At 39.7% G+C, this 23,510-nt stretch overlaps 1 protein-coding gene across 4 annotated transcripts in view; it reads right to left on the bottom strand.

The window, feature by feature from the left end:
• Nucleotides 1-23,510, bottom strand: part of LOC130276813 (leucine zipper protein 2-like) — a 518,373-nt gene that overhangs the window by 126,721 nt on the left and 368,142 nt on the right. For all 4 annotated transcript variants that reach the window (XM_056526704.1, XM_056526703.1, XM_056526702.1 and 1 more), the window contains one exon: nt 450-512. In XM_056526704.1, coding sequence (XP_056382679.1) covers nt 450-512 — 63 coding nt within the window. The remainder of the gene's footprint in view (nt 1-449; nt 513-23,510) is intronic.

The following is a 23,510-nucleotide window of genomic DNA, read 5'->3' as shown; positions in this document are numbered from 1 at the left end:
TTTTATTTTTTTACAATTACCAGTAATGGTTACATACCAAGGACACATGGTCCATTACAAGTAAAATTGTGGATTACAGAACAAAGAAATCTTTCAACATCATGAATTCAATATGAATTCACAATTATCATGTTTGCATCTCATAGTTTTCTCATTATAATTTTTTTTCATTGAAACAGTGACCATTATTCATCTAAATACCACATTCAAGTGTTTTCAACATATTTCAAATATGTTTTGCAACACTTTTCATATTTTTAATGTATTAAGATCAAGTGGTTCTTTACTCTGCATTACGCCAAATATCCTCTTTTTACATATACTATACAATAGCATTTAATAAAAGCATTCATATGAAATGGATTAAACCCATATTTTTCTGGAATGTAACTAAAATGCCTGGAGAGTTCAATTCACTTTCAGCCTTCACAAGAGATCAGTGCACTCACCTCCTCAGCACGAAGACCACAAAACTTGTTTCCTGACATGAGTTTGTTTTTCAAACTTTTGTTCTAGAAATAAAGAAAAATATTTTTAGAAGATAACTAAATGATATGACAGTTTCTGTTGTAAAGTCTTCTTGAAAATGAATCTTAGCCACATAACTAAATTATGCACAAAGACAAAAGCAGAAAGAAAGGGATATGTGCCCCTAGTTGAATATGTCAAATGATAACATACATAAGGTGGGTGAAATTGCACCCACCAAGTCGGGTTGCGCTCAGAGCACAACACCTCAAAAGATGTCAAATATTAATATGATAGTAGCTTGGATCTGCAGCCGTGGCTCGTCCGGTGTTAGCAGCGCTAATCTGGTGAAAAAGTACTCATGAAGGTAGAAAAAATTCAAGCTTCTAGGCGCTGATCCGTGGAGGTAGAAATGGTGAGGACACAAAGTTATTGTCCAAATATAAGGTTTATTCACACTAGCAGCGCGTTTTTGGTCCGTAACGGACCCTTCATCAGGCAAGGTGCATACACAAAGCTGGCAAAACAAACAAATATCATCGTGGTGTCCTTGCAAAGGGCACATCAATTAGGTAATTCACAACCCATTTTTCAAGTAGAATTTATTTTACAATAAAGATAAAGCATTTATAAAATCACAGTTATTAAAAAAGCTATGTACCCCTACTATTGTATGGTATATTGAATACTACAGAACCAATGGTTATGTATTTTGTAGTACATTCCAGTAATTCAGTTGTTGCAGGCATTTCTTCATGTGAGTATACTACGCCAATGCCGTAGTCAACAGGGGAATCGCAGCTGGTGAGCATGATGCCTGAGTGATACACGGCCATCACAATGTTCTAAGTAGGTGGGCTTTGTATGTATGAAAAGAGAGGGTGCCAGGAATTCATTTTATTAATTAAATCTATACTAATATGGCAGGCCATGACATATTCTGTATATGCAACACTATCCATGACACTCTCTAATACACATCCCCATCATTGGACTTATCATTACTGTCAATTGGACTTATTTCAGCTCTCCTCATCTGCCGCATTGGAAACATGCGATTTGAGTGAAAAAGTTATATGCTATATAAGTTCATCCTTAGAGGAAGACATTCTTTCCCTAAATATCCCTTCTTCAGAATACTCAATTCTGACTTCTCAACGGAAGTTAGCTCCACCCATTCTCAACCCCAGTACTGCTCCATATCTCTCCCACACGAGCATATACCTGGTCCTTCAATCACAGCTATTTCTGTCCTCATACATTGCTGACTGCTGTCACACGCTAACAGAACAAGTTCAACTCCTTAACGGGAGCTAACCCACCCCTTCTCAACCCCGCTACTGCTTCATATCGCTCTCACATAAGCACAGATCTGGTTTCCCAATCAGCACTACCTTCACTCTCCTTCATATTCACTGCTGTCATATGTTTACAGACAAGTCTAATTCCTTAACGGGAGTTAACCCCGCCTTCTTTCAATATTGCCACTGCTCTGTATCACCACCGCGAGCGAATAGATACTAATTCACTACAGGGAGATAAAGCTTCCTGCCTGATCTACTCCATACATAAACACAAATAAAAAAAACTACGCCTGGCACCCTCTCTTTTCATACATATAAAGCCCACCTACTTAGAACATTGTGATGGCCGTGTATCGCTCAGGCATCATCCTCACCTGCTGTCTTCCAGCTGTGATTCCCCTGTTGACTACGGCATTGGCGTAGCTTACTCAACAACTGAATTACTGGAATGTACTACAAAATACATAACAATTGGTTCTGTAGTATTCAATATGCCATACAATAGTAGGGGTACATATCTTTTTTAATAACTGTGATTTTATACATGTTTTCTCTTTATTGTAAAATAAATTCTACACAAAAAAATGGGTTGTGAATTACCCATATTGATGTGCCCTTTGCAAGGACACCACGAGGATATTTATTGCTTGTCTTGACAGCTTTGTGTATGCACCCTGCCTGACGAAGAGTCTGTTATGGACCAGAAACGCCTTGCTAGTGCGAATAAACCTGATTTTAGGACAATAAATGGGTGTCCTCACCATTTCTACCTCCATGGATCAGCGCCTAAAAGCTTGAATTTTTTCTACCTTTATGAGTACATAACTAAATTAAATATCTATTTATATCCTGCTACAAGGACCAAATTTTTTTATTTATATTGAAATTGCTTTGAAAAGCTGCTACTATTACAGTGGATATAAAATATCTATACACCCTTAAAATGCCAGGTTGTTGTGATGTTAAAAAAAGAGATAAAGATAATCACATCAGAACTTTTCCCACCTTTAATATGACCTATAATGTGAACAATTCAGTTGCAAAACAAACAGTAACGTAATTATCTATTAGATGTCTGTTAGAGAATCCTACTGTTTTCTTGCCCTTATTCAGGAAGAGAAAGCTGATATAGAGAGACAGCTCCTCATAATAACATTACAATGGGCAGAAATGGGGGCAGCGCAGAAAGTGTGTGTTCCAGCTTGTAAATAATAGATAACCACAGTATGTTAGATGACCCTTATAGGTTTCTTAAACTCAGTCTTTCCTTCCCTCCCTTCTTCTTTTTCTTCCTTTTTCCTTCCCTCCCTATTTAATACCCTTCCTCTCTACCTCCTTCCCTCCCTCCCTCTTTCCCCCCTCTCCTTTCTGACCTCTCTACTTCTCTTCATCTTTCCTTCCCTCCTTCTCTCTCTCCTTTTCTCCCTCTTTCCTTCCCTACCTCCCTCCATCCCTCCCTCTCTCCTTCCCTCCCTTTCTCCTTCCTCTCTCTTTTCTGCCCTCGCTCCTTCTCACTCTCCCTTTCTCCCTCTTTACTCCCCTCCCTCTCTCCTTCCCTTCCTCTTTCCTTACCTTCCTCTCTCTCCTTCCCTCTTTTTCTCCTTCCCTCTATTCTTCCCTCTTCTTCTCTCCCTCTTTCCTTCACTCCCTTTTTCATTCCATCCCTCTCTCCTACCCACCTTCTTTTCTTCCCTCCCTCTATCCTCCTTACATTTTCCTTCTCTCCCTCCCTCTTTCCTTCTCTCACTCTCTCCTTCCCGACTTCTTTTCTTCCCTCCCTCTATCCTCCTTCCATATTTCCTTCTCTCCCTCCCTCTTTCCTTCCTTCCCTCTCTCCTTCCCACCTTATTTTCTTCCCTCCCTCTTTCCTCCTTCCATATTTCCTTCTCTGCCTCTCTCTTCCCTTCCCTTCCTCTCTCCTTCCCACTTTCTTTTCTTCCCTCCCTCTATCCTCCTTCCATATTTCCTTCTCTCCCTCCCTCTTTCCTTCCCTCCCTCTCTCCTTCCCACCTTATTTTCTTCCCTCCCTCTTTCCTCCTTCCATATTCCCTTCTCTGCCTCTCTCTTTCCTTCCCTTCCTCTCTCCTTCCCACTTTCTTTTCTTCCCTTCCTCTATCCTCCTTCCTTCTTTCCTTCTCTCCCTCACTCTCTACTTGCCTCACTCCCTTCCTTCCTTTTATTCTTGCTTTAATTCATATGTTATATTTTGTATGTAAAATTAAAACAAACAAATTATTTCACTTTTTACACATTAGAAACTCGATTTTTACTGCATTCTGCAAAAGCATAAAGAAGAAAAAGGAAATTATGCTTTTTGTTTAAAAAAAACAACAAAACAATGCACGAACTGTCAACAAAATTCTGATCTTTATTAACAAGGGTAAACACTTGTCAACTTGATGCATTTAAGTTGCTGTGGTGCCAGATGCTAATTGATGTAATAGACTAGTTCACATGAGTTAATGAATACAATGAGATGATGTAGCCATAACTCCCACATTCACATAACATATATGCGGCACTAACTATACAATAACACTAATGTACAGAGAGATAAGTATAGTTCATTAGACTTAATGATTCCAATAATCATTTGTCAAAGACACAATATAATTACCACGTTTTCTTTAACTCTTTTATTGTTGGTCTACTCTAAACAATAAACTGAAAGATAGCAATGAGATTCAGGCTGTTGCAGTAAATGTACAAGTGTCTCAAAGTGAAGTTGCCAAATATGTGCATTATAAATCTGTTACACTTACAAATACGCATTCTTGAAAAAAAAAATCTATGCTGCATAAAACTATTCTGTTTTGTCATTCAAAATTTTTGGAAAAAAATGATCCAAAAAAATTACTAAAAAAAAAAAAAAACATCTGATTGCAATTGAACCTGCTTTTTAAAGTGAATCCTGAAAAAAAAATACGACTTGACTTGTATTAACACCAGAAGTACTTTTGAATATGTAATTTCTAAAGTGTGAATTTTTCAGAAAAATGCATTCTATTACGTTCCTCCTCCACTTTAACATGATTTCTAAATAAATAAAGAAAAACTTTCCATTATAGGTGTTTATATGATAGCAGTGTTAAATGGAAAGTCTTCCCAGCTTAGCTAGTGTAACCTTTAGCACACCTCTTTTATAGACAACATATGGTAAATGTTTACATGAAAACCTTTCCATGTGAAACATGAACCACAAAATGCCATTTTAGAGCAGTTTGCATTGTGAAATTCTCTCATGGACAACATTACATAAAGACATTCACCTTATGTTACTCATAAAATCTATATACACAAGGTTATAATTGGGAATCTGTTTAATAGTCCCAATATCCTTATGTTACTTTGCATTTTAACATTATTATACTGCAGAATTCTTTTTTTTTTTTTACTCCATAATGGAAATATAGGTGCTCACTAAAGAAATGTTAAAAAGTACCTCTCATGATCTTGTAAAATTTTATAATCCTCCCAGTTCACTGCCCCATCATGATAAACCACCTCCTGCCTTTATTTTTACTATTTTTCAGTTTTCTTCTCTGTATTTTCTGCTCAGTCAGATTCAAAGACTGGGAAGGGGCGTTACCCAGCAGGTGTGACATCATCTGAAGCCATACGGGGGGAACTTCCTCCATCACTCTGCTACACACAGCCCACAGCAGTTCAGTGTGTGAGATGAGCTCTGATTGGCTAAGGCTGCACACACACCCTCAGCTTTTCCTGCTTTTGGACTTCGGCCAGGCCAGCAGGAGTCCGAAGTCTGTGCAAGAGATGGAGGGAAATGTGCTCTGGATGAGTAGGGAGACCCCTAGTGGCAGCTTTTTAGACACAAACAAAACATAGAAACCTCATATTTTTTTAAACAAAGTACTAAGATTTTTTATTTACCGTAAGGAGTGCAGTAGCAAAAATTTGTTTTAATGAGAGTGCCCAAGCTCTTATAAGACAGAACTAATGTGTTGCACTAGGAAATGCCTGCTTAAAAGATTAAGTCCAAGGTAGACTCTTTAGCAGTAAGTTTTTGTGTACTGCAGTCCAAGTTTTAACCTCTTCAGGACACAGGGCATATGCACATGCCCTGCATCCTGAGTCCTTAAGGACGAAGGGCAAACAGGTAGGCCCGAGGGAATTACGGTCCTTGCCGCTAGCAAGACCGGGATGGCTGCTGGAATCATCCTGAGACCCCCGACCCCCGTAGGTTAGGGCAGGTTAGGGAGGCAGTCTCGCACCACACCACACACAGCACATATACACACAAATAACGTTTTTCACATACACACACTCCCATCCCCATTAGAATAAGGAAATGGTCCGCAGGACCATACTTGCCTCCAACACTGAGAGTGCCACAGAGGACGAGGAATACCACACCTTCCTTATTTCCTCATTCTCCTCATCATCTGGTTCTGATGATGAGCCACCAAGGTGGTGGGGACGCCACCATGCGGGACTGCAAACTTCCTCTGCTCCTGACCCTGTGCCCCATGCTAATATGAGTCCCCCTGGCGCTCATACTAGTCAAGCCCCCAGGCCAAGTTCACTGGTGCCCCATCCCGGAGAACTTGTCTGGACTCAGCAAGCGGACCACGAGCCAGTGATTCCTGAGTTTGTTAGCATCTCAGGAATCAAGATTGACATTGTCAGTTATTATTTCAGTGAAGACTTTGTCATTCTGATGGTTGAGCAGACAAATCTGTACACCCAACAGTTCGTCACCGCAAACCCGGGCTCACTTTGGCTAGGCCTGGTGGCTGGTTCCCAGGACATTTTGGGGCCTCATGTTGCATATAGGCCTAGTCAAAAAACCCAGTGTTAGGCAATATTGGAGTGGATATGTCCTTTACCAGACCCTGCTCTACAATATGGGCATGGCACGTCCCCGGTTCAAGGCCATTCGGAAATGTTTGCATTATGCTGATAATGTGGCATGTCCCCCCCTTCACTTCGGGGCCACATTTTGTGAGGCCTATGTCCCTGGAAGGGAGGTCGCTATTGATGAGTCTCTCATCAGCTTTAACCCCTTCATGACCTGGGGTTTTTCAATTTTTTCACTTTCGTTTTTTTCCTCCTTACCAAAATGGGAAAAAATAATAATTGTGCGACACAATTGAAGAAAAAACACCATTTTGTAACTTTTGGGGGCTTCCGATCCTACACAGTAAATTTTTCAGTAAAAATGAAACCTCTTTATTCTGTAGGTCCATACAATAAAAATGATACCCTACTTATATATGTTTGATTTTGTCGTACTTCTGGGAAAAAACATAACTACATGCAGGAAAATTTTTATGTTTAAAATTGTCATCTTATGACCCCTATAACTTTTTAATTTTTTCACGTACAGGACGGTATGAGGGCTAATTTTTTGCTGTGATCTGAAGTTTTTAGTGGTACCATTTTATTGATTGGACTTTTTGATCGCTTTTTATTCATTTTTCATGATATAAAAAGTGACCAAAAATACGCTATTTTGGACTTTGGAATTTCGTTGCACGTACGCCATTGACCGTGCGGTTTAATTAACTATATATTTTATAATTCAGACATTTCCGCTTGTGGTGACACCACATAAGTTTATTTTTATTTACACTGTTTTTTTTTTATGGGAAAAGGGGGGGTGAATCTTACTTTTATTAGGGAAGGGGTTATATGATCTTTTTTAACTTTCTTTTTTCCCTTTTTGTTTGCAATGTTATAGCCCCCATAGGGGACTATAAAATGCAATACATTGATCTCTCATACTGTTCAATGCTATGCCATAGCATAGCATTGATAAATGTTCTGCCGCTTGACTGCTCCTGCCTGGATCTCAGCCACAGAGCAGTCATTTGGCATTTGGACATGGAGGAGGAAGGTAAGGCACCCTCCTTGTGTCCTCCAGCTGTCTGGGACGCCACAATTTCATCACAGCAGTCCCAAAACAGCTTACTGAGCACTGATTAGCTTTCACTTTAGATGCGGCAATCAACTTTGAATGCCGCCTCTAGAGGGATAATAGCGCGCAGCACAGCGATCAGTGCCGCACACTTTTAGCCACGGGTCCCGGCCGTGGCCCAGCATTATAGAAAGGGAGGGGACCCAGGACATACCGGTATGTCCTGTGTCAGGAAGGGGTTAAGGGGAGACTCAGCTTCCGGCAATACATCCCATCCAAGCGGAGAGGTATGGCGTGAAGATGTATAAACTTTGCGAGAGTACCACAGGGCCCACTTGCAAGTTTATGGTGTATGAGGGACAAGATTCCCGTGTTGAACCTCCAGAATGTCTCCCCCACTCTTTGTGTTAGCTGGAAAATCGTTTGGGGCCTTTTGCACCCATTGCTAGATAAAGGTTACCATCTTTAGCTGGATAACTTTTATATTAGTATCCCTCTCTTCACATCCCTTGCTGCCAGATCCACGCTAGCTTGTGGGAAAGTCCGGAAGAATCAAGAAGCCTTCCTTCCTATCCCCTCCAAATTCCTATCCCCCGGGGGGAGTCCCGTGCCCTTACCCATGAAAGCCTGTTGCTGGTCAGGTATAAGGAGAAGAGGGATGTCCTTATGATGTCCACAATTCATGGGAACGGCAGCACCCCTGTCCCTGTGCAAGGTACCGTGGGACCAGTCCTCAAGCCGATTGTATTCTGGACTACAATCGGTATATGGGGGGGGGTTGATCTTTCTGATCAAGTCCTTAAGCCATATAATGTCATGCGCAAAACACGGGCATGGTACAAAAAAGTTCCACTTTACATCCACATATGGAGTATTTTCTTTCTCAGGCGAAATTGCACTACAAGTTTTGGGGGCCTTTTGCACTATTACCCCATGTGAAAATGAAACATTTGGGGTAAAACTATCAATATAGTGCGAAAAATCAAATTTTTCGATTTTACCGCCCAGTGTTCAAAAAAACCTGTGAGGTTTAAGTACTCACTGTAACACCTGTTACGTTCCTGGAGGTGTGTAGTTTCCAAAATGGTGTCACATGTGGGGGGTTTCTGCTGTCCTGGCTTCATGGGAGGTTTGTAAATGCACATGGCCCCGACTTTAATTCCAGCAAAATGCTCTCTCCAAAAGTCCAATGGCGCTCCTTCTGTTCTGAGACCTGTAGTGCGCCAGCAGAGCATGTAACGTCTACATATGGGGCATTTTCTTCAAATTTTGGGGTCCATTTTCTCCTATTACCCCTTGTGAAAAAGAAACATTTGGGGTAACCCCATCATTGTAGTGTTAAAAATTAAAATTTCCAATTTCACGTCCAACTTCAACGCAAAGTTGTCAATCACCTGTGAGGTGTTAAGGCTCACTATACCCCTTGCTACGTTCCTTGAGGGGTGTAGTTTCCCAAATAGTGTGTTGTGTGTTTTTTTTATGTTCTGGCACTCTGGGGACTTGCTAAATGCAACATGCACCCCAAAAACCATTTCACCTAAATTCTCTTTCAAAAAGCCAAACTTTGCTCCTTCTTTTCTGTGCATTGTAATGTGCCAGCAGAGCATGTAACATCTACATATGGGATGTTTTCTTAATCAGGATAAATTAGGCTTTAAATTTTGGGGTCCATTTTCTCCTATTACCCTTTGTGAAAAAGAAAAAATACACCATCATTTTAGTGTTAAAAATCTAATTTTCTACTTCCACACCCAACTTCAATGCAAAGTCATCAAACACCTGTGAGGTATTAAGGCTCACTATACCCCTTGTTACGTTCCTTGAGGGTGTAGTTTCCAAAATAGTATGCCATGTGTTTGTTTTTTGTTTTTTTGCTGTTATGGCACCGTGGGGACTTCCTAAATGCACCATGGCCCACAAAAACCATGACAGAAAAATTTGTTTTAAAAAATCCCACAGTTGCTCTTTCCCTCTTGAGCCATTTTGTGACCCCGCAGAGCACTTCATGTCAACATATGAGGTATTTCCATACTCGAGAGAAATTGGGCTACACATTTTGGGGGGCTTTTTCTCCTCATACAATTTTTAAAAATGCAAAAAAAAATGGGCTACATGAACATGTTAGTGTAAAAAATGCAGATTTAGATTTTTCTCCTCCACTTTGCTGCTATTCTTGTGAAACACCTAAAGGGTTTACAAACTTTCTGAATGTCATTTTGAATACTTTGAGGGGTGTCGTTTCTTTAATGGGGTTATTTATGGGGTACTTCTCACAGAAAGGACCCTCAAATCCACTTCAAACTAACTGGTCCCTTAAAAATTCAGCTTTTGAAATTCTTGTGAACATTTTGAAAATTGCTACTATACTTGGAAGCCCTCTAATATGTTCAAAAAGTAAAAAATAAAATCATAAATTATATATTATATATTGATTAACAAATACAATATGTCCACTTTATGTTGCATCATAAAGCAGACATATTTTATTTGTGAATCAATATATAATTTATTTTGAAATATCCATTTTCCTTACAAGCGAAGAGTTTCAAAGTTAGAAAATGCTAAATTTTCCACATTTTCATGAAATGTTGCTATTTTTCACCAAGAAAGGATGCAATTAACAACAAAATTTTGCCACTATGTTAAAGTAGAATATGTCACAAGAAAACAATCTCGGAATCAGAATGAAAGGCAAAAGCATCCCAGAGTAATTAATATATAAAGTTACAGTGGTAAGATTTGCAAATTAGGGATTTGTCCTTAAAGGGGTTATCCCCCAAAGGTGATTTTAGTATGTACCTGGCAAACAGTAATGGACATGCTTAGGAAGTATCTGCGCTTGTCTTGGGGCTAAATGGCTATGTTGTGAGATTACCATAACACTGTGGCTAGCTTTTTATGAACTGGTATTTCCTGCTTCAGTTTTCTTTTTTTGCCTACAAATCTCATAATTCCATTTTCCTCCCTCCCACACATCAGCCACAGCTGTTGCAATAGTTGCAGATTGATCTCTCTCCCATCAAGCGATCGCTCCACCCATTGAAGCACACAGGCTCCCTGTCATCAGCTGACTAGTGATGTCAGGTCTCGGCCACATTGCAACCTGGGAAAAATCTGAGACAACAGTAATTTTGTATACTGTTGAAAATAAATATAGGGGTGAAAATCACAGAAGAATTGTGAGAAAACCATCACACTCAGGTACAGACACTGTATTATGAACTACACTAACTTTACAGCCCCTGTAACATAGTCAAATAAAAAAAATCCTGGAATACCCCTCTCAGGTGAAAATGAGCTGGGGTTAAAGGGGTTAATAAGCTGTATCTCCAGAACAAGGCCCAACTCTCCCTGCTGAATGCTCTACCCCTCACCTCCTTTCGAGACATATTCATCTCGACTCAGACAGTGATTGGCTTAGTGGCCTGTCCCTGCAAGGGTGAGTCTTTCTCAGAAGGTGGGGGAGGGGGGGGGAGACAGGCAGTGTACTGTGGATAGGGAATACATTTTTAATAGCTAGATAACCCCTTTAACCATAGTAATTGCATTCCTTTCTCCTGAATGAAAGCCAAAGAACAGGAACAAAACATAGAGTAGACAACTTAATGAGAGTTTAAAGGGGGAACAGAGAGTTTGGTGGGTTGTATAGGTATTGTTAGTTAAAGAGGTTATCCTAGATTAGGAAAAACATAGTTGCTTTCTTTCAAAAACAGCGCCACTTTTATCCTCAGTGTTTGAATGGTATTGTAGCTCAATTCAATTGAAGTGAATGTAGCAGAGTTGCAGTACCATGCAGAACCCAAGGACAGGTGTGGTGCTGTTTTGGAAGAAAGCAGATATGTTTTTCTGATCCTGGATAACCTAGGATTGGGTGGGGTATATGTATATCCTTTTTAAATAGATAGGAAAGGAGTAGAATGGTGCAGTTAAACTAAGTTACTGAAGAAGGATTGTATGTGGGTATTTTAATACCCTGAGAGAAGAAAGTGAGGTCAGTTGGTGGTGGTTGTAAAACTGTTAAGTTATACTCTCCCACCCACATGTATTTTTATAGGCACATCAAGTTATTCACATTTCTTTAAGATTTTGTGAGCGAAAGAAAAAGGAAACATACAAAGAAAGCTTCAAACAAAAATGGATATTTAGTGGCACAGAACAATGGGATAGAATATACTGAAGTGGACAAAGAAAACTAATAAAAGGATATTTATACTTATTATAACAGACAACACATTTGAAGGTGGGGACTCCCCTCTCCATCAGTTCGTACTGATGGTACTGTGCAATAGATATGTTATGGGCGATTTCATTTTATTTTTATGATATACTTGCACTTTAGGTTTCCAGTATTGAATAATTTACAATATACAGATTATTTTGTTAGAATTTCATTTGGCGCTATAGACACATCCAGTAAACATTTTGTTTCATTGTGTGCTACATAAAATATGCAAGGTGTTTTTAGGAAGTCTTTATTTCTTTTGTCTTTTTACAGCTTAGTGAGCATACACAAAGCTTTTTTGGCAAATAATATGATTTCATCACTGTTACGTACAAATAAAAGGTGCTTTACCAATTGTGGATGGGCAAGGCTTTGTACGTTACTCCTTTGCTTATTTAGGACTTGCAACATTTGGATACTGTTTACTGTATCTACAATACTGTATAAAATATTAGCCGCTTTGCTGCATATACACATATAGGCACTATGCCATTAGCTCCTTATGCATCCCCATGGCAATGCTTCCCATCCTGTGCTTTGACTGTTCAGCTGTTTTCAGTGTTGTTCTGCCCAAGAAGGCAGATCATGCCACTGCTATGAGGCCTGTGGTAGAAAAGGGGACAACTGGTTTTGTGTGGTTGTCCTCCCAGGCCCCTCCCCTGTTTCCCAATATCCCAAACTGCTAGTCCCGGCAAATGCTGCCTCAGGACTAGACTGGCCAATAAACAGTGATGTTCAGCTCTTTCATTGGCCAACCAAGATGCAGTGTACCATTGAAGTGCCCCTGGCTCCTCTATCTGCTGGAATTAGCACTTTGGCATGGAGGGGCAGGGGCCCAGAGGTATGGGGGCATTACAATTTTTGCCATGCGGCCCCATAAATGCCAAGTATGCCTCTGGCCATTTTAGAGGGAATTGAGTAGATGCTATACTTACATTTAATAAAATCTTTACATAGTGGCTGGATGGAAGAGTGTTGTAAATGAAATGTGCTCTGGTTGAATTCCAGAGCACAGTACAAGAAGTGTAATATGGTCACTTTCATTTGACTTTTTTTTATTAAATGTCCTAGCGACATGTCTAAACTTTTGATCGCCAAGGGTATGAGTGTTCAGGAAGTTCAGCGTGTTCTCTCCTTGCCCTGTGTCATGTGATCGAGACATATTTGCAATGTAAGTCTAAGAAGTGTGTCTTGATCACGTGACAGAGCAGAGAGAGGAGCACACGGCAGCTCAGGCTTCTCTCCCAGGAAGTTATCCAGATTGGCAGAGGTCTGAACACTTAAACCCCTGCCATTCCAAACTTTTGTCATGTCACTAGAAGATATCAAAAGTTTTTTATCAAATAATAGGTACCCTTTAAATATGGATATTTTCACACAGGGTTAATCTCATTAGAAAAGTTGAAATGTTTTTTTTTAAATATTAAGATTGCATGAGTTATTCAACCATTAGTATGTGTAAAAATAACTAACGTAGGCTCTGTGCACTCTTGCACTAGGAATAACAGCCATGTTTGAAAATAATAATAATAATAATAATGATAATAATAATAATAATAATAATGACATTGTTTTTTGTAGAGATCTGCTAAAAGTATATTGTTATCAGTTTTTTCTTTACTATTTTCATTGTATAACACATTTTCAGTGTGTTTTAAGACTGCTTAAAATCAATAGAAGAATGCTATATAGTTTGAGAATGTGTTTGTCTGCAGTGATAATAAATATAAAAATAACAAACTTGGTGCTGAAAGCAGATGGTAATCTATGAATTAGCTTTGTTATATTTGTTTTAATTGCATTTCAATAACCATTATACAAGCAAGAAAAAAGAAAGGGAACATCTGCTATTCTATTGCTAGATGGTCTTTTTATTTTAAATCCAAGAGGTAAAATAAAATCCTTGCATAATTGGCTTTAAGTTAATTTTTCATATCTACATGAGATACATACCAATGAAGAATAACTGTGTCACCATTACAATAACATACCGTTGTTTTTCATCAGGACAAGTGAAGGTTAAAAGCTGGTAGATCCTTGTCAGCTCTAAAGAGATGTAACAAGTTCTTAAAAGAGTTGTCTGGGTATTAAAAACATATTCACTATCCACTGGTCTCTTACTTCTGAGCGCTCCTTTGGAGACCAATTGATCTCAGCAGTGACGGCCCACTCAACCAATCACCGTCTGAGGTGGGACCTGGCTGTGGCGGATGTTTGCATCACTGCTATGACCAATTCATATAGAAAGGTTGGAGCTGGAGCACTCAGAGGAGATCTGTGTTTTGGAGATCAAAGGGTGCCAAGTGGTCGGACCCCTGTGATCCAGACACTTATTACATTTCCTGTGGATAGGGGCTATGTTCTACCATGAACCATGTAACCGCTGGTGTTCTTAAACTTTCTTTGGACAGACTTTTACTTTTACATTTACATTTGCCTACCTCAGAACAAAGGTTGGACTGGCCTACCAAAGTACAAGATTTTGCCCTTAAAGGGGTTAACTAACATAAGTAGACTTTAATATTTACCTGCCAGACAGTAATGGACAAGCTTAGGAAGGATACGTGCTTGCCTTGGGCTGAATAGCTGTATTGTAAGTCCACCATAATGCTGCTGCTTTCTTTTTGTGAAATGGTTAGCTCCTGATGAAGTTTCCTCCCTCCAACAACAAGTCCCAGGATCCCTTGTTTGTAAGTGTGAGGTCACTTTTCTCCCTCCCACACATCAGACAACCTCAAATCGACCATTTCAGCACAGCTGAGCACCCTTCCATTTATGCTTTAATTGCCTGCAGCCCTGTGGAGAATGATCAACCCCCACTCAGCAGTTGCTCCATGGATTGAAGAACTGTAATGGTCCCTTTTAAAACCTTACTAGTGATGTAATGACTCAGGCCACACTGCAACCTGGTAAAAGACTGATACAGCACTAATTGTGAATGCTTTCAAAAAATTAACATCAGGGCAAAGATCACATAAGAATTGCAAGGCCAGACCTCAATCACAGGTACCGGTGCTTTACAGCCCCTGTAGCACAGTCAAATAAAATAAATAATCCAGAATACCCATTTTATGTTCACCCAAATTTTGGATTTATCCAAATCTAATTTTTTTTAAATTAATTCTGGGTGTTAGTACAGGAGCATGGATTCCCTTCTATATTACAGCATCTTATTGTATCTCATCCCTCTACATCTTATTGCATCTTATTGTATCTCATCTTATGATTACCTTGACATCTCTTAAACACAGTGCCTATAGAGTTGAAAGGGGGTTAGCCATGCTCATTGGCGATGTTCAATTGTTACATCAACGTCCAATAGCTGACGCAACATCATGCAGCTATTGGTCATTCTGTGTGGCTGTAACCATGCTCATCACAATAATCATAACTGGTACCTGTCCCCTCTGTGAGCGCATGAGTACAGATAAGGCCTTTTCTGCACACTTAACAATCTCTTTAATTTCACATTTTAAGGATTAAACCAATGTTTTTAACTTTATACTGCATATTTTTTTTTTCAGTATTCCAGATCAAAAAGTTTTCTTTGTTTACTAGAAAATATATAACCTCTGGCACATAAGAAAAGACACATAATCCCTGGCACATTACAAAATCTATAAGCAGTGGCTCATAGCCAAAATACATAACCCCTTCCACATTACTTAAACATATAACCCCTGACATATCCAGGCTTTAGTTTTTTATATTTATTGTAAACTAGCAATGGAGAGACAGATTTACAGTCTTAAGTCAGTTGAACTAAGTCTAATTCCTCACGAGAAACATTCAGTGAGATGTGATATATAGTGTGTAGCAATTGACTCATAACTGGAAGCTCTGGCCCGTTGTAACTACACTGCTAAAAATAATAAAGGGAACACTTAAACAACACAATGTAACTCCAAGTCAATCACACTTCTGTAAAATCACACTGTCCACACAGGAAGCAACACTGATTGACAGTCAATTTTGCATGCTGTTGTGCAAATGGAACAAACAACAGGTGGAAATGATAGGCAATTAGCAAGACACCCCCTATAAAGGAGTAGTTCTGCAGGTGGTAACCACAGACCACTTCTCAGCTTCTATGCTTCCTGGCTGATGTTTTGGTCACTTTTGAATGATGCGGTGCTTTCACTCTAGTGGTAGCATGAGACGGAGTCTATAACCCACACAAGTGGCTCAGGTAGTGCAGCTCATCCAGGATGGCACATCAATGCGTGCTGTGCCAAGAAGGTTTGCTTTGTCTGTCAGCATAGTGTCCGGAGCATGGAGGCTCTACCAGGAGAGAGGCCAGTACATCAGGAGACATGGAGGAGGCTGTAGGAGGGTAACAAACCAGCAGCAGGACCACTACCTCCGTTTTTGTGCAAGAAGGAGCAGGAGGGGCACTGCCAGAGTCCTGCAAAATAACCTCCAGCATGCTACAAATGTGCATGTGTCCACTCAAACGGTCAGAAACAGACTCAATGAGGGTGGTATGAGGGTCTGAGGTCCAAAGGTGGGGGTTGTGCTTACAGCCCAACACCGTGCAGGACGTTTGGCATTTGCCAGAGAACAATAAGATTGGCAAATTCGCCACTGGCGCCCTGTGCTCTTCATAGATGAAATCAGATTCACACTGAGCACATGTGACAGTCTGGAGTCTGGAGACGCCGTGGAGAACATTCTGCAGCATGACCGGTTTGGTGGTGGGTCAGTATTGGTGTGGGCTGACATTTCTTTTGGGGGGCCGCACAGCCCTCCATGTGCTTGCCAGATGTAGCCTGACTGTCATTATGTACCAAGTTGAGATTCTCAGTCCCCTTGTGAGACCATATGCTGGTGCAGTTGGCCCTGGGTTCCTTCTAATGCATGACAATGCTAGACCTTATGTGGCTGGAGTGTGTCAGCAGTTCCTGCAAGAGGAAGGCATTGATGCTAAGGACTGGCCCGCCCGTTCCCCAAACCTGAATCAGATTGAGCACATCTGGGACATCATGTCTCGCTCCATCCACCAATGCGTTGTAGGGAGGTCATACGGTTACATGGTTTTCCACTTTGATTTTGAATGTGACTCCATATCTAGACCTCCATGGGTCTCCATTCAGATCTAGGATGTGTTATCTTAGTGTTCCCTTTATTTTTTTGAGGAGTGTATACCATTGTGACATAACACTGAAACTGTTGAAAATAGAGGCTTCTAGAAATTGCAACAAAAATTGTCATTAGTTTTTCTTTTCGAGCAACCTAAGATTCTCCACCTTAGTCATTTTAGTTTTCATTACTGCAGTATTCACAAATAGATTCTTAGCTTGGGGTCAGATATGATGTATAACTAAATTTAAAGGACACTCTGAGATCTTAAATGGACACTGTTAGATTCAAAACCTTTTTATATGTTGTACATCTTGGCAAAACATTAACCTTTCTCATATACTTCTTAAGAATTTTTATTTACTTTTTATAGAAATCATGACTTATAAAATCATGGCTTTGTCCAAGCTGAAGGACAGACATGGACAAAGTCCAGTAAGTGAGGGTGGACTAGCACTCCTCTGTACTCTCTCCTGTCTGATAGGACTCCTCTCTGTGCTCTCCTGTCTGATAGCACTCCTCTGTGCTCTCTCCTGTCTGATAGTACTCCTCTGTGGTCTATCCTGTATGATGTGACTCCTCTGTGCTCTCTCCTGTCTGATAGTACTTCTCTGCGCTCTCTCCTGTCTGATAGCACTCCTCTGTGCTCTCTCCTTTCTGATAGTACTCCTCTGCGTTATCTCCTGTCTGATAGCACTCCTCTTTGATCTCTCCTGTTAGATAGTACTCTTATGTGCTCTCTCCTGTCTGATAGCACTCCTCTGTGCTCTCTCCTGTCTGATAGGACTCATCTGTGCTCTCTTCTGTCTGATAGTATTCCTCTGTGCTCTCTCCTGTATGATAGGACTCCTCTGTGTTCTCTTCTGTCTGATAGCACTCCTCTGTGCTCTCTCCTGTCTGATAGTACTCCTCTGTGTTCTCTCCCATCTGATAGTACTCCTCTGTGCTCTCTCCTGTCTGATAGCACTCCTCTGGGCTCTCTTCTGTCTGATAGCACTTCTCTGTGCTCTCTCCTGTCTGATTGGATTGTACTCCTCTATGCTCTCTCCTGTCTGATAGTACTGCTTTGTGCTCTCTCATGTCTGATAGGACTCCTCTATGCTCTTTCCTGTAGTAAACTGACCAGTGTCTGCGGTGAGCTCAACATTTATCAGCATGACATAGACTAACAGCAATGTAAGTTCATTGATCAAAGGCTGTTTCTGACTCCATAATTCAGTTTCTACCAATAGGTGTAACAAGTAACAATAATGCTTCAATTCACTGTTACATCTATCAGCAGCAAATTCAGAGCAAAGTTCCCAATGTACAGTAAATTCTGAGTGAACCTATTGGTATGATTTTGGAGAGTGGCAGGAAACCGGAGGACCCCAAGGAGACCAATGAAAACATGAGAGCATACACAAACTCCATGGATATGTTGTCTATGATTTGATTAAAACTCAGGACTTCAGGGCATGATAGACAAGCCATCATACTGTCACATGCACTTAAAAAAACAAAACAATTTGTCACATGCAGGCAGTACAATGTCCTCGTACAGGGATAAGGCTGTAATGTAAACTATAAATCTGATGAGAAGGGGCAGGGCTTTATAGTAGAGCTTAGGATAGGGCTACATTCAGTTTTTCAAATACTGTTCCATCATCCTTAGTCATCACGAGATGCATCTTATGGCTGAGTAGAAATGGGCCTGTAAGGTGCTAGACTTCATTGCAGCATAAAGACCTCCTACCATGGAAGTTACATCTGAAAGGGGCAGGGGGAGAAGCAGTAGTTGCATGGTACTGCGTTCCCACAGCTTTTCCCATGCTGTGAATGGTGCAGCCTCAGAAGACAGGCAGGCAGAATGTGGAGCACTGTCAATGCCTTAAGCCTTCATCCTGCACATAAATCCATCCAGTATTTTAGTGGAGATATAAAGAGAATTTTGTGTAATATATTCATACCTTAGACCCACTATTAGTGAGTTATTGTAGGAGAAAAAATATCCAGCCCCCGAGACGTCTCTTGTAGGTCAAAATAAATGAAGTAAAAATCTAGATTAATATCCCATCTAATGTATATCTCAAGGGCCTTGTAAATTCTAATATATTTAAAGAGAAGAGAACAGGGAAGAGTGACACTATCTGGTGCCATTATCCTTGGTTAAATATCAGAGATAGCAGAGAAAACAAAATAGGGTGTTGTGCTGCAGGAACTCACATGTAGATATGTTGTATATGACAATATTTCAGGTAGGAGTCGCTTGCATCCGATACCCTGGTCTCGTGTATAGCGGGTTAAAACAGTGTAAGAAGAAGCTTGAAATTGAGTAGAACCCAATAAACAGCGGGCTGCAGAGTAGTGCTCCAGTATTACTATCTTCCATACACCAGTAAGGGCTTCTCTGCAGACCTTCTTCTGAATCCTAAGATTCTTCTTCAAGAGCCTTGTGACATATTATACAGTATATTTGTACTGCAACCATATCAATTCCATTCACACATTTGCCTTTGCCATTTCTGATACTGTTTTGAGATCTTGCATTTTTACAATGTATTTTTTCTTATATTAAATTTAACTTGTATACAACGCTAAAGATAGTTTTCTTTTTAAATCAAATATTTTTTGGTTCGTTGGATACAAGGACAGTAGTCAGTTGACTTCACATCTCTTCGCTCTCCATTGAGATTCCTTTTATCCTATATGTCTTTTACATTATTGTGTAATAACTGAACTGTAACTGAACTTTGTTTCTATACTAGATTTACACACAAAAAAACACGCAAAAAAACACAAAAAACACACACAAAAAAAACATTAAATGTTTAAAAACATTTACTGACTGATTTATTATACAAACAAATTAAGAAAAACTTAAACACAAATAATTGTAACAGTTCTAAATTAAGGAAACTATTGTTGAGGCCCAGCTTTGGCTTTAATAATAAAATACTAATAAATAATAAAGTGAGGTCTTTGGTTTGGCCTCCAAGTCTCCATATACATCTCAGCTTATCTATAATGACAGCCTCATCCCCCTCTGCCTTGAGCATTCATAAAACAAGCAGAAGTGTTATCTGCCACCATTATAGTGCAAGTACTTCACATATTAATCCTCTCCTCGCCTTTCATTACCTGCAATATTTCTGATATTCTGTTTCATTTTAATTTTTGATATGTGTATGAATTCCTGCTCCCAAAGATATTACATAGACCCAGGCTAATTTAACTAGTAAAATATATTGCTGCAAAAGCACTTGGCAAATAAATTCAGCTTGTGCTTGTTGCAGTGATTTAATAGGAACGTTTCACCGCACCGCATGAAAAAGCAGATATGTCTTATTATTAACAATTGATCGTCTTTTCTTGGTTGTAAATGTTGATTTTATATCAAATATAATTAGTAAATCTGTTGCTTTTCCATCCTCTGTGAATGTCCTCTATCTTTACTTGTATTATTTACCTTTTTTGCTTTATTATGGCTATATACACCAAAAATTTAGTCCAAAAGAAATGGTCATAAAAGTATTAATCTTTATTACAAAAAATGCTTAAAACAATTCAACAGATTAAAACAACAGCATTGGTGAGAGGACGGTTACACACACAGAAGAACGAGAGATGAGGATATCGCATAAGGCGCCTGGTGACAGTTATAAAACGACATAATAATAGGTGAAAATTTGAGATGGGATCACAAGTAAGTGATATGTCCAATGGGGTAAAGACAGTGGAACAGCAACTAATACAATGATAGTTATACAATGCAAGGGAGAAGGCTGGAAGAAATAAGGTCACAGATAGCAATATGGAGATCGGCCACACCATATACCCCACATACCCCCTGGGGTGAGGTGAGGTATTGTATGTGGGGTATATGGTGTGGCCGGTCTCCATATTGCTTTCTGTGACCTTATTTCTTCCAGCCTTCTCCCTTGCATTGTATAACTATCATTGTATTAGTTGCTGTTGCGCCGTCTTTACCCTATTGGACATATCACTTACTTGTGTGTGTGTGTGTGTAACCGTCCTCTCACCAATGCTGTTGTTTTCATCTGTTGAATTGTTTTAAGCATTTTTTGTAATAAAGATTAATACTCTTATGACCATTTCTTTTGGCCTCAATTTTTGGTGTATATGTATTAAGTGGCCTATGGTCCATTACTGATAGTGCCCTAACTCTTCTATGTGTTGATTGTTCATTATGGCTGCAACCTTGGTTGGATGTGGTTCCAGATCAATAAAGCTCTACTAGTGGTAGCAGACTGTAGCACTGCATATACTGGCACATAGACTGTAGGGGTTATACTAATAAAATGTCCTTTAACAGGTGGCTTTGTGGTATTAGAAACATAGAGATTGGCAGTAGTGGGTTTAAGAGCAAGAACATGACCATGTAGCTCATTAAAGTTTGCATGCATGGCCTACTTGTCACTAATGTGGCTTAAAACTAATATATATATATATATGTGTATGACTAAGGCTTCGTTGTAAAGCCGAAACGCGTCACTGTACCCTGTGTTCCTGTCATGACCATCTGGTGAATAAATATTTTCCTCCGAGTTTCTGGACGCTGGACTCCTCTTTCTTCTGCATATATATATATATATATATATATATATGCGTATATATATATATATATATATATATATATATATATATATTTATACCTGGTGGGCCATTTATATGGATACACCTCAATAAAATGGGAATGGTCGGTGATTAACTTCCTGTTTGTGGCACATTAGAATATGTGAGGGGGGGAAACTTTTCAAGATGGGTGGTGACCATGACAGCCATTTTGAAGTTGGCCATTTTGAATCCAACTTTTGTTTTTTCAATAGGAAGAGGGTCATATGACTCATCAAACTTATTGGGAATTTCAAAAGAAAAACAATGATGTGCTTGGTTTTAACGTAACTTTATTCTTTCATGAGTTATTTACAAGTTTCTGACCACTTATAAAATGTGTTCAATGTGCTGCCCATTGTGTTGGATTGTCAATGCAACCCTCTTCTCCCACTCTTCACACACTGATAGCAACACCGCAGGAGAAATGCTAGCACAGGCTTCCAGTATCCATAGTTTAAGGTGCTGAACATCTTGTATCTTCACAGCATAGACTATTGCCTTCAGATGACCCCAAAGATAAAAGTCTAAGGGGGACAGATCAGGAGACCTTGGGGGCCATTCAACTGGCCCCCGACGACCAATCCACTTTCCAGGAAACTGGTTATATAGAAATGCTTGGACCTGACACCCAAACTGTGGTGGTGCACCATCTTGCTGGAAAAACTCAGGGAACATGCCAGCTTCAGAGCATAAAGAGGGAAACACATCATCATGTAGCAATTTTGCATATCCAGTGGCCTTGAGGTTTCCATTGATAAAGAATGGCCCCACTATCTTTGTACCCCATATACCACACCATACCATCAATTTTTGTGTTCCAACAGTCTTGGAGGGATCTATCCAATGTGGGTTAGTGTTAGACCAATAGCGGTGGTTTTGTTTGTTTACTTCACCATTCACATAAAAGTTTGCCTCATCACTGAACAAAATCTTCTGTGTAAACTGAGGGTCCTGTTCCAATTTTTGTTTTGCCCATTCTGCAGCACCTGAAACTATGGATACTGGTAGCCTGTGCTAGCATTTCTCCTGCGGTGTTGCTATCAGTGGGTGGGAGAAGAGGGTTGCATTGACAATCCAACACAATGGGCAGCACATTGAACACATTTTATAAGTGGTCAGAAACTTGTAAATAACTCATGAAAGAATAAAGTTACGTTAAAACCAGGGACATCATTGTTTTTCTTGTTAAATTCCCAATAAGTTTGATGTGTCACATGACCCTCTTCCTATTGAAAAAACTAAAGTTGGATTCAAAATGGCCGACTTCAAAATGGCCGCAATGGTCACCACCCATCTTGAAAAGTTTCCCCCCTCACATATACTAATGTGCCACAAACAGGAAGTTAATATCACCAACCATTCCCATTTTATTAAGGTGTATCCATATAAATTAAATGGCCCACCCTGTATAGAGTTCTATGTTCCTGTTATGTTTCTGGTTTGTGACCGACTGTTTATTAGTATGTGTTTTTAAGCCCACTGCACTTTCGTTCACTTTAGTTCATTTTCTGGCACCCAGTTGTCGATCCACTGTTTAGGGTGGATCGGCAAGTAGGAAGGTGGAGCGGTTTTAGGGTCAGTTTAGGGCTCACTCTCCCTGTCCCCTGGTCGTTCACTGACAATATGCTTATCTTTAGTTCTAAGTGTTTAGTATTTCTCATGAGTTTTAAATAACAGGTTTAAAGTTGTTATGCAGGCTTTGAAATCACAAGTAAATGGGATACATAGAAATAAATTTGGCACTCTTATTTGTATTTCAGAGATTTTACTCTGCAATGTTGCAATCCAACAGAATATAAGTGACTTTCGATCCAAACATCATATATGATGTTTCGATCAATATAAGGTCATAAGAATAAGACCCAAAAATTGCTAAAATAACATAACACTTGTATATGCACCAGGGTAAGATCAGAATCAAGAAAACAATTTGTAAGACGGC

This window comes from Hyla sarda, chromosome 6, assembly GCF_029499605.1.
Source record: "Hyla sarda isolate aHylSar1 chromosome 6, aHylSar1.hap1, whole genome shotgun sequence".
NCBI lineage: Eukaryota > Metazoa > Chordata > Amphibia > Anura > Hylidae > Hyla > Hyla sarda.
This window is presented reverse-complemented; position numbering and strand designations above follow the sequence as displayed.